At 36.5% G+C, this 12,270-nt stretch overlaps 3 gene segments (V, D, J or C); all 3 read left to right on the plus strand.

Annotated features, from left to right (window-relative positions):
- LOC116703752 (Ig gamma-2A chain C region, membrane-bound form-like) overlaps positions 1-1,510 on the plus strand; it is a 5,273-nt gene extending 3,763 nt beyond the window's left edge. The window contains 2 exon segments of the C gene segment in view: positions 84-238; positions 1,282-1,510. Of these exon segments, the coding sequence occupies positions 84-238; positions 1,282-1,296 (170 nt within the window).
- LOC116703740 (immunoglobulin mu heavy chain-like) overlaps positions 1-12,270 on the plus strand; it is a 78,428-nt gene that overhangs the window by 57,671 nt on the left and 8,487 nt on the right. The window contains 1 exon segment of the C gene segment in view: positions 6,435-6,441. Within this exon segment, the coding sequence occupies positions 6,435-6,441 (7 nt within the window).
- Positions 1-12,270, plus strand: part of LOC116703778 (immunoglobulin heavy variable 3-48-like) — a 51,467-nt gene that overhangs the window by 35,427 nt on the left and 3,770 nt on the right. The window contains 1 exon segment of the V gene segment in view: positions 11,105-11,139. Within this exon segment, the coding sequence occupies positions 11,105-11,139 (35 nt within the window).

Raw genomic sequence — 12,270 nt, forward strand, 5'->3', positions numbered from 1 at the left:
CACACACGCACACACACACACACACACACGCACACACACACAACCACACACACATCTAACTGCCTATGCCTTCCTCTTCTTAGATTTTACTCCAGAATCAAACCTGAGTTTTGCTCTGAGCTGCACAGATGAAGCCTTTGAGGAGGAAGAGTACAGCAGCCTTTGGTCCACAGCCTTCTCCTTCATAATCCTCTTCATATCCTCTCTTCTCTATTGCATGATAATCAGCCTGGTCAAGGTAAACATGCAGGCTTCCTCTGCATTTCAGCTGTCCAAGACTATTTAGAAAGAATATTGTGGTTGCTGTAGCTAATTTCCATCATCACAGACAATAATGTGCAAGGGCAAAAAAAGACTCTAAATTGACTGGATATCATCAGTATAATATGGGATTCCCCTGCAATACAAATGAGTGCATCCATTTTTTTGAATAAAACATGACATAAGAAAAAAAAATCAAAAATGAAAATAAAATATGTAATTGATTATAGCAATTTCTGAAAAGTTAATGAACATAAAATGATTCTTTTTGGCTGGTGAATTGCTCTGACTATAACAAACCTGTAATATTAAAGGTTTGTTGTGTTGATTTTAATGGACACAATTACACTGTAAAAACTGCATCACTTTTTTTCATCACAGTTTATTGGAGAGAATAGGGATAGCTAATGAGCTCCGGTGTGACTGATCACAATGAGCATCAGCTGATTGAAGAGCCCCACCAAACACAGAAAATGTGCTGGTTTCTGTGTTTTTAAATGCTGTAATAACCATATAGTATATTAGCAATTTATTACAATAAACAGAAATAACATATCTAACTAAGTTTAAGTACAAACCTTTTTATGCTTCTGTTCAAGTTGTTTGATGCAAAACTGCTTTTGCACACCTCTGTTCTGGGGCAGGTGCATTGGAAAAAGGAAAGGTTACCAGCAATATTTGTCACACTGTTCATTACGCCTTATTTCACAATGTTTCGGACAGGTCTGTGTGACTGTTGAAGTTGTTAAAAGATTGTTATTAAGAACCCATAATCTAACGTATAATAGTGTATATACTGTAGCCAAATCTGCTGACTGCAAAACTGCAAAACCATGACAGCAAATCTGCAAAACTGTCTATGATTATTGAAGCATTGAAGTAACAGAGATCATGAGTGTCAATTATCAGGCTGGTTAAACTCCAGATTGAAGTGATTGATCAAACCTATCCACTGTTCAACACTCTGTATTTGAGCAGAGAATACATATTTTTTAATTGTTTGTATGTTTGTTTTTTCAGATGAAGAGAACATAAAGGATGAGATGGATGCACAGCATGAGAATGACAGGTCTCATTTGTTTTTTTGTCTTTTTTAACTAGTTTTAAATACCATGTACAATCGAAAAAAATCGATAATCTACCTTATATTTGCCAGATAAAATGGTCATCATATATAATGATTAAGTCATTGAAAATGGATTTATCTGTAACCTGTAGAAGAAATAATAAATACAATTGCAATTCTTAATCATTTACTGTGTATGAATCAGGCTCATGGACCATTCGTAGAGCTACGAAAAGTAACTTACTGGTATGTATTCCACGTACGTGCTGCTATATGCACGACATTGATTGCTGCTGTAAGAGTGCTGTGGAACCGGTGATAGGTGGCTCATAAAACACAGTGCTTTCCAGCCGGGGAGAGGAGTTTGCTTCCAGGGGAAAACAAAAGACTTTTACCCTGGAAACGCATGTTCATCCCTCAAGGGTGTTTCAATCCAAACCACAATCTTTTTCAAGTGGTGTTGGTGCCCAAACTTAACTGTGGTTGCCACATTAAGCTTACTTTTTGTCTGCTAAACTTAACTGTCCCGACCACTTAAGGGACCATCATCTTGCATGCCCTGTAGCCAGCTACCAGAAATCTTTTGTTGGCAAAACCATATATTGTATAATAATATTGAAGAAACCGTATAGGCCTAAAAAAATGAAGCCAATGCAGAAGTGCCTTAAACTTGCATTTTATCTACTTAAGGGAGTAACTTAACAGAAAGTTTTGGATTTAGTGCCTTACATACAGATGGATGCCGGCAGTCGCCTACCCAGAGTTCCGCATTTACCTAATGGTAAATCTCCACATGATGACTCGCCTCAAAAAGGTTGGAAATCAGCAACTTTCACTCTTTATCATTTAGCTTAGCGCTGTGCCTTGCAACAATAAAAAGCACTGGCTTGGCCGCGTCATCCTTACCTGCTTACCCTCAAAACTTGTCACATCTGGTTGCAAAAAGACACAAGATGTCAACGCCTGAGTCTCCGAACTTGAGGCTCCAACATGGCAGTCCATAAACCATTGGGTGACGTCACAGATGGTTCCTTCCCTATTAAATATGTCCACGGGCTAAACTCAACTAGCAATGGCCGCTGATATGAGCAACAGCTCACAGAGCTCTGTAGCCGGCGTCTCGCCTGATTTCATAGGATATCATGGTGTGTATACATTTTTGTACGATACCCTATGAACCCGGTTATAAGAATGCGTCGCATAAATACATGTTCCGACATTGAGTGATGCTTCTTTAAGATTAGGAATTTATTGATTACTTTTATTGAAAGCTTTTAGTGTAGAATTGATATTTTGTTGACACTTACAGTAAATAACAAATTGCACTGTTGTAGAAATACATTCTGTATGTGGTTTTGCATTTCGTTGTTGGACTAAACATCTTCACTGTTCCCGTTTGGTCATTTTGTCAGTCTTTTTTGCTTTCATCTTTATTCAATAAATATAATTTTACAACAAATCTAATTTGGACAGCCACATTATTAAATTGAAGGCAGAATGAGTATGAGTGATTGTGATGTGCTTATGATAAACATGGAACACTTTCAAGGAATTTATAGCCATCAACAGTCACCACAAAGGGATCTATGAACATCTAAAATAATAACACATCAAGTCAACATAACGGAAACTTCTGTCAGCAGTTAAGCTCTGAAGCTTTTTCAGTTTCTAAACATATAATCTTTGGAGAGTCACTTCCCCCTCTCTCTGCACCTTTGGGACCACACCTGTGGCAGTGAAACTTTGTGGAAACTGTCAGAGCTACAAATACACTTCCTCGAAACAAGAGACCCATCTTTCTGTGAACATTTGCATATCAGCATGTGTCCAGGCGTAAAGCAGCTAACATGCATACAGAAATATCAAGTACACAGAATAGCATAAGCTCATCAAACAATATGATAGCAAATACAAGACATGCAGAGTACAGAAATACCAGAAACAATACAAATATATTTGTTTGACCAGTTTTCTTTAGCTGTATGGTGCACAGTTGTTATTTTACATATAGTTTCATATTGGAGTTCTTCTTGTTCTAGAACATGGTAACACACAGCAGAAGGAGCTGGAAGCCTTTGAGATCTTGTGTGATGAGTATGGAGTTGTTACTAGTTCCTTTAGTTATTATCTGAGAAGTGTCTCTCATCACCTCTGCTTGACTCACTTGGATATTGTAAGAGGTGCAGAGTCTACCAAGAATTTGTAGAGGACAGGTAAAATATGATTTGTGATGCTGAACCTCCTCATTGTCCTCACCAGGGACGTTTATAATTAACCTTAGGAGATTAGGGAGGAATACAGAGAACCTCAAAATATGGTGAATATCTGTTGGTGCTGCTCTTAGTGTTTAAACATCATTAATTTTAATGAATTCTAATGTAGGTGACTTTAGCTGGTTCCTGATTTGTTGCACACGTCGGGTGGTTACTAAAGACAGAATTGAACACTCAAAGTTGTGGCTGTACCTTACCGAACTGAATGAAGATGCAGCAGACTAATGACAAAAACAAAACAAAAAACTGTTGCATTTAAGTTCATTTTACTGTATCATCTTTAATTTAAACATTTGTTCACTAACAATTTATTCATTTTACGCCTTTTTGCTGCTCAAATCAGCTATTTTAACCAGAGTGATTTTTAATGTTCCTACTATCATTTGTACTTTTGTAAAGATTCAAAAACATAATATATTCAAGGTTACTTTTAAGGTGTGTGTAATGATCTTCACACAGGTTGAACTACTGTGGAATTTGTTGTTCATTTGTCTTGTTTTATTTTTAACTTTTTTTAAATCACCTCTGGTGCTGCAATTGATTAATTCAGGAAAATAATTCAACCTGTGCATTTTATGTCCTTCAGACTCACTAACAAAAATAAGTGTTTTAAAAAAAAGTAATTTCAATCTACCAGCTGAACAATTTCACTTGTGCTTAAATGTTTTACAATGTCACATTATAAAACATATAATGTAATGGACTTGTTGGTGCACATGCCAGCTGGTTAATGAAAGAAAGAAAAGCAAGTGAAGACTGCCATCTAGCTTTGTGAGGACATGGGCAACACACTTATACTGTATCAATGTGCTTATAGCATGTAAACATAAATACTGTAAGTATAAGTACTGTTTTTTTTGTTGCAAGTCTCCTCTTGAAGCCAAACTTCATCCCATACAGTATCTCAGACATCCAATGAAACCGAGAGTAGGATCAGTCATGTTTCACAGAAAGTGTATTGGTAGTGTATGTGGTAGTGTATTCAAATGTGGCCACAGCAGCATTTTCAGAAATGTGCAGTGGAAACATTGTCCTCTTTCATACTAGTAAAATACAGTAAAGCATTGTAAGTGGTTATTTTAGCTTCATTGGGCTCAGAGGACCAGTTTTTTTGCAGGCCTATATTAAAAGCCTTTAAATGTATTTGAATTACACCTGCTGTAATACAGCGGCTGATGACAAGCAACCAAAGCACTGGACTGACCTCTAGGTGAGTTCTGCACCAACAGTGATTTTAAAGGTTGAAAATAATGATCTGCTGCCATCTACAGGCGTACATGCACTGATGCTTAATCACAGCTTTGTGTTGTTACACACGGACTTACACTAGTCCAGCTTTGTTGGAGATATATGTTGGGACAAGGTCTGGTTCTGCCATGGAAGTTTTTTTCTGACTAATGAAATCAAAGAGAGTTTTTTTTTTAAGTGCTTCAAAGGTTTTACCCAACCAACCACTATTTATAGAAGCTCAAAAATACATAAATGTAAACTGTACATTCTGTGGGCATCAAAGAAAAACTCTTCTCTACTGTCTCTATAGATGATCGTATTTATCCTGAATTCTCCTTGTGTCTGGAAACTATACGGGTGGGGCGGCTGTGGCTCAGTGGTAGAGTAGTTGCCTGCCATTTGGAAGGTTGGTGGTTCAATCTCTTGCCCTGCAGTCCCATGTCGAAGTGTCCTTGGGCAAGACACTGAACCCCTAGTTGCACCTGGTGCTGCGCATTGGAGTGTGAATGTGCATGAGTGTGTATCTGATGAGCTGGTGGCACCTTATACGGCAGCCTCGGCCACAGTGTATGAATGTGTGTGAATGGTGAATGTATCCTGTACTATGTAAAAGCGCTTTGAGTAGTCGTTGAACTAGAAAAGCACTATATAAATACAGCGCATTTATACTTTTTGTGACACAAATCTCACCTCTCAATTTTGTTTAATCAACCTGATTTGAATTCTGACCAAATTTAACATCCAAGTCCAAATTCCCCCCCAAAAATCTAACTTCATAGAATTGTTCACTCATATTAAACATTATATTTCAACTATATCTTGTTGCAGTTATAAGAAGGCTGTAAGAACACACAAACACACTGTTGGTAGTTTTCAAATGCTTTATGTAAATTGAGTTGTTTTCCTTCCTTTTATTATTGTTTTATTTTTTGTATCTCTGCTTGCGTACTTGACCTCTTTGTATTGTCTACACTTGCGGTTGTATCCTTGTTATGTGCTCAATAAAAAAGAAAAAAGATTTGAACCGTTCAGCCCACAGGGGTCAGTGCAACAATGCTTTTCTGCCATGCTTTAAGATTGAATGTGCAGATTGTCTTTAAAAAGCTTCCTTTTAGTGGTGGGATTTGTCTACGTTCACAAGGTTCAGAAAAGAAATCAAAATTATAAGCTGTAAGTAAATTTACGGGCTGTGTTGATGGGCGGATAATTCTGTCGCTGACCAAACTGAGTCAGCGTATACAATGTTACAGTTTTAAAATGTAACTGATTCCAATATAATTGCCCTGCAATAGGGTGTTGTTAACCCTGTGAAACTGCTAATTTAACACTGTGGTAATATATCAATATACAGTGAAAGATTGGCTGCTATATAGTTTACCAAAGCACATAAAAAATCCCATGAATACACTGTTGAACAATTTCTGGAATGACTCAGTCCTGCCATCAAATAATCTGAATTCAGAAAAATAGAAAACAAATACCTACAACAGTTATTACAATCCCACACAATCTGTCGTAATAATTCATTTAAAAAATGCTTATTTACTTACTTACTTACTTACTTACTTACTTACTTATTGTGTATTGCAAAGAATAGTAGACAGCTACACTGTGGCACAGGTTTTTGCATTGTGGTGTTTCGCTGTGTATATGGGGGGAGCCACAGTGATTCAGACAGTTACAAAAACCTCTCAAGAGTAGATAAAGTCGGTATGTACTGTACATAAATGGTGTATGTACACACTCAGTACAATCCTTGTGGCTTCATTAAAATACAGTCAGCCCAGGTAAACTAACATTCTGGATATGCAGTACTTTAAAGACTTAATAATTAACTGGGTATAATGTTTTTATTTCAGTAATACAGTACTGTCCCTTTCCAGCCTTTGGATATGAATTCTCCTGTCAGAGTTGAAATTTTGTTTTGTTTTTTGTTTTTTTGTCATACATTTTATTTGTTCTCTTACTTGTTTTATTGTTCATATATGTTGTACATATACGTATATATTTATTTTAATTGTCGTCGAAATATATATTTCATTAATTCATTCATGTCATTCATTCATGTCAGAGTCTGTTTTTCACATTACATGCTAAAGTACTTTCATTTCTCATTCACTTTGTGCAAATGCAGTTTGTCCATTGTTAGAGTTTTACTGCACAATGTGTAGAAATAAATATTTATTAATAATTTTATTGTTTTTTGTAAAAAATGTATACAAGAAATAAATACCAACGTACCTATTCTGAATAAAGAAAAATAAATCAACGATCAGGACTGCACTGCTGATTCGTTTCACACGTTTGATTTTAACATAACCAAATTAAAAATGAAAAACTGTTAGTTTAAAGTCAAAGCATTTGTGTGTTGTGACAGCCAGTGTGCTGGGAGGAGTTTTTGTATGGAGTTATAACACAGTGCAGTATAACAACCACAGTGATTAGTCATGTGACAAAAACCTCCTTCCAATGAGAAGGAAATGTGATGCTGACACGGAATACAAGTAGGTGCGAAATGTGTCCAAAAACTTTATTTTACAAGGCAAAGATGTTTAAAGATTGACAATTAATGCAATCTCACACAAAGGGTTGTGTGCAACATGGTTCTTAAAAGTGATTGACTAACTAACTGCACTAATAGGTAATGCACCACATCAGGCAGAGGTTTTTGTATGAGCATGTGGGACTGTGTATGGAGTGGCAGCCACAGTGATGTGTGGCAATACAAAAACCTGCTGAACTTTCTCACTAAGTCACTGTGCCTCAAGAAAAATAACAGATAAAAAATGTCCTAATATCAATACACTCGGAAGAGAAGTGATAGTAAATAGAATTTAGCAAGGCTAAACTGCTTGTAGGTGGAATTAATTTCTAATTTTTTTTATTTTACACGTGAAAAAAATAGAAAATATTTTTTTAATTGCTTTGCATCAGCAAGACAATATATGTGTTTGTTTTAATCTGTAATTATTATGTAATTGTGAAGCCCTTTTTAGGAGAGTAGAGGTCAAATAAAGAAAATTAGATAATTAAAAAGCCATCATCAGGTTGCTTTGTTGTCAGTGGGTAGAGCAGGCGCACATATGTTTATAGGTTTATACCTCAACGCAGGGGTCCAGGGTTCGACTCCGACCTGTGACAATTTCCTGCATGTCTTCCCCCTCTCTCTCCTTTTTCTCACTTGTCCATTGAAGGTGGAAAAAGACCAAAAAAATAATCTGAAAAAAAATAACATCATCAGGGAACTTCCACACTGCTGTTTCCTTTAACATGATTCAAACCTTAACATTACTTGTTAAACTAATGTGAAAAACAACAAAGTAACAGCATTTGTGAGTCACGAGAGCCAGTGTGCAGGGTGGAGTTTTTGTATTGGTTTATAACACAGTGCACAATGGCAACCACAGTGATTAATCCTATGACAAAAACCTCCTTCCACTGAGGCCAAAATGGTGTATGATGATACAGAAAACAAGATAGCAGAGACTGGCGAGACTGTTCTCCCCCTGTCCAGGTGGTGATGTGGATGCCAATTTTGCTTAGCTGCGGCCTGGGCGACTGTGTGCAGAAGGTCTGAGCGGCAAGACGTGCTCCTCTAAGAATTTGTAACAACAAGGACTGCAGTGGTATTAATTATGGTCTACAGAAGAGAAGAAGTCCATTCTGCTGCTCTGACCACAATCAGAATTCACAACTAGACGGTTTGCAGCGAGCATGCGTGACATCCACACTGCCCCCAAAACAAACAAAGCACTTTCAAACTGGTGACCAGGGTTCAAGTCCTGTTTTAAAATAAAAGAAAAAACAAATCAAAGAAAAAACAAAACTAATTAACAATTTGCATCACATGCAAGTAACGTTTAACTTAAACCCAAACCACAATCTTTTTCTAACCTTAACTAAGTTTTTTGTTCTTTAACCTAACCTAAACTGGGAATGTTTCACAACTTTAACATTTTTGAAACGCAACCAGTAATTTGTCCGGTTTAAACTTGAAGGCGGAAAACGCTCCTGTTGGTCATATATAAACGACCTACATCGTGGTCTAGATTGGAGGACTTGATATCAGCAAAGGTTTTTGTACGAGGATGTTCCACTGTGTATTGGGGGGGTGGCCACAGTGATATATGGTAATACAAAAACCTGCCCTGTGTCAGGACATCATGAGCTTAAAGGTGATACAGTTTCCTGAACAGAGAATCATGGAAATATTCCCTTTCATTAAATTAAATAAAACAAAACAGAAATTATTAGGTTTTAAGGGGTAAAAAGAAATATGTGTTAATAGCCATACATTTAAAATCCAATGTATCCAAGCAACAGCAGTTATTTTGATATTTCATTCAAAATCACTACTATTCCTACTGATACATTTTTTGGCCCATGACTTTAAATCTACTTCTAAGGCACAAAAAGAGCAAAACTAGATGGATAGATAGATGACAACCCCTCAGCATCATAGGTCACCAAAATTATGAATTGGATGATATGCCTCAAAAGATAGACTGGAATAGTATTGTTTCTTATTCAAATTAGGTAAATGCCATTTGTTTGAGTCAGTAACAATTTGTGATTGTTTAATTGTGTTATTATCATAATTGTAAAGCCGATTTCAATATGACCAAATTAAATTAACAACAATTAAATAAATCAACAGGGCACTTTTGCACCCCACATAATTAGATATTTACATTAGACTACTTGTTAAAACTAACAAGAAAAAAACTCTACAGTTAAAGTAACATAATGTGTGTTGTTATAGCCAGTGTGCAGGGTGGAGTTTTTGTATGGAGTCATATCACAGTGCCGTATATAGCGGCTACCACAGTAATACATCCTATGACAAAAACCTCCTTCCACTGACAAAGAAATTATGCTGATACCGAACACAAATCAGAAGGTGAGACTGTTTCTGCTGCCTGTCTGTGTCCAACAAAACTCTCCTTAGGAAATTCAAAGATGTTTGAAGATTGACAATACGTGTTCTCACACAGCGTTGTGTCTGGATATTGTGAGCTTAAAAGAGATACACTTTTCTTAACACAGGGGATCACGCACATTTTCACAAAGTATAAGAAAAATCAGCAATAATTAGGTTAAAAGCAAAAAAGAATAAATAATACAAACAAAAGTGGAATGTTTTTTTCATAAATTCATAGTTTTACTGGAAAAAGAATGTATTGGAATATAGTAGATAGTTTTGCTGAGTACAAAGAGTATAAAATACTGACCACGCTCGATATCAGGCAAAGGTTTTTGTATGAGTTTTTAGCATTGTGTACCCGGGGGCTGGCCACAGTGATGTGTGGTGGTACAAAAACCTGTCCTGAACTGATGCATGAAGTCACTGTGCCCTTAAGAAAGAGAGGATACACTCCCAATACCGAGACATTTTTACACATTTAAGACATATACTCTCTGTTAGAAGAAAAGTAAAATGAATGGGTAGTGGAAGGGTAGCCTTGTGAGACCGTCCTGATCTTGCGAGCTCCAGTTTTCTACTCGCAGATCAGTCTGGCATCTTGAGATAGAGAATAAAAAAGATTTTTCAAAAGAATACAAAAGAGTTTTTGAGGCGGGTTCAGGTGTGCCGCAATGAGAAGCGACTGTCAGTCTAAACAACCTGGCGGCAAGTTTTGTCCAAATTAGAAAGTATGTAAGTAAGAAGCAATCCATGTAGCGGAGTCATGTTAGTGGAAGGGTAGATTGATTTGAATTGGAATGTGGTATTTTTCCAGTTTTAGTCTACCACTAATTTCTACACATACTCTACTGTATATTGTTTTGGCAAATTACTTTACATCTACTTCCATACTAAGACACATACAGTGGAAAGTAAACATAACAATCCCTTTGTGTTAGGTCACACAACCTTTGAATTATATTCCTGAAAAGAAATACTGGGTATGAAGTATCAACCTTGCTAGAGCTTATTGATCATGTTTGATTCTGCAGTTTTGTTTCTCATTCAAATTAGGTAGATACCTTTTGTCCATGATTCTACTGCACAAAGTAGCTCAATAACAATAGGCTATTTATATGTATTTGTTCACTTTTATAAGTTTGATAATTGTGAAGCCTTTTTCTAGGGTGTACAACATAACCCAAACAAAATAAATACATTTTGAAAACCATCATCAGGGAACTTACTTCTGATTATGCTCTCTTAACATTGCTTGTTAAACTAATATGAGAAACACAGTTAAAGCAACAGCCTTTCTGTGCCGTGATAGGCAATGTGGAGTTTTTGTATGGAGTTACATCACAGTGCTCGATATAGTAGCAGCTATGGCAGCACAGTGATACAACCTTTGACAAAAACCTTTCACTAAGAAGGATGTGTGCATGATCTTCATACAGAAAACAAGTCAGAAGGTGAGACTACTTTCTGCTGCTTGTATGTGTCCAACAACAACTGATGATATGTCTTCTTACACAAATGGTTGTTTGGATATTATGAGGTTAAAAGTGATAGTTTCTTTAACACAGAGAGGATAATGTAAATATTCTCAAAGTTAAAAAATAAGCAATAATACAGTTTCAAAGGGTAAACTTCAAAAGAGCAAAAGTGTAATCTTTTTATGATCTTGTAGTATTACTGTAATAAGTTGCTGCTGAGTAAAAAAATAACAAATTACTGACCACGCACTATATCAGGCAAAGGTTTTTGTTTGAGTTTGTGCCACTGTGAATGACCTGATACACACAGGGTGGTCACAGTGATATGTGGTGATACCAAAACCTGTCCTGAGCATACACCATATCAGACAAAGGTCGGGAATCAAAACAATCATTATGTTCCATTGCCCGGGTACCATGAATGTCTGTATAAATCCCCCTTCCCCCCCACCCATGTTGAGACATTTCAGCCTGGACCAAAGTGGTGGACAGACCGACCGACTGACAGACCAACTTTGCCATCCCTACCGCTAGAATGGCTAAACATCACCAAGTGTAAAAAAAAAAAAAAAATTGATTTTCAGAAACAAATTAATTATGTTTAAGGTGTACAATTGAAATCAAAATGGAGAAAAAGTAGAAAACTGTTTAATGACAGCAGCCCCTGCACTCACAGTACCCAAAACTAGCAGTGCACTATACCAAGCAAAGGTTTTTGTACGAGTAGGTGTCACTGTGTATGGGGGCAACCACAGTGATACATAGTGATACAAAAACCTGCCCTGAACTGACCTAAGCACAAAGTCACCCTGCCTCAAGAAAAGAGAAGATCAGATAATGTTACATTCATGATTATGTTATATAATGACATATTTTTTGTGTTATATGATAGTATACAATATTATATAATAAATAACTCAAGGTGATGTACAATGGAATATTGTGGAAGGGTAAATTGTATCTCTGTAAAAAAAAAATTTCACCCTGAATAAAGAAAAACAATGGGAACACCTCAGACAGGCAATATCACTTGCTTTGTAT

The sequence above is a fragment of the Etheostoma spectabile genome, chromosome 15 (assembly GCF_008692095.1).
Source record: "Etheostoma spectabile isolate EspeVRDwgs_2016 chromosome 15, UIUC_Espe_1.0, whole genome shotgun sequence".
NCBI lineage: Eukaryota > Metazoa > Chordata > Actinopteri > Perciformes > Percidae > Etheostoma > Etheostoma spectabile.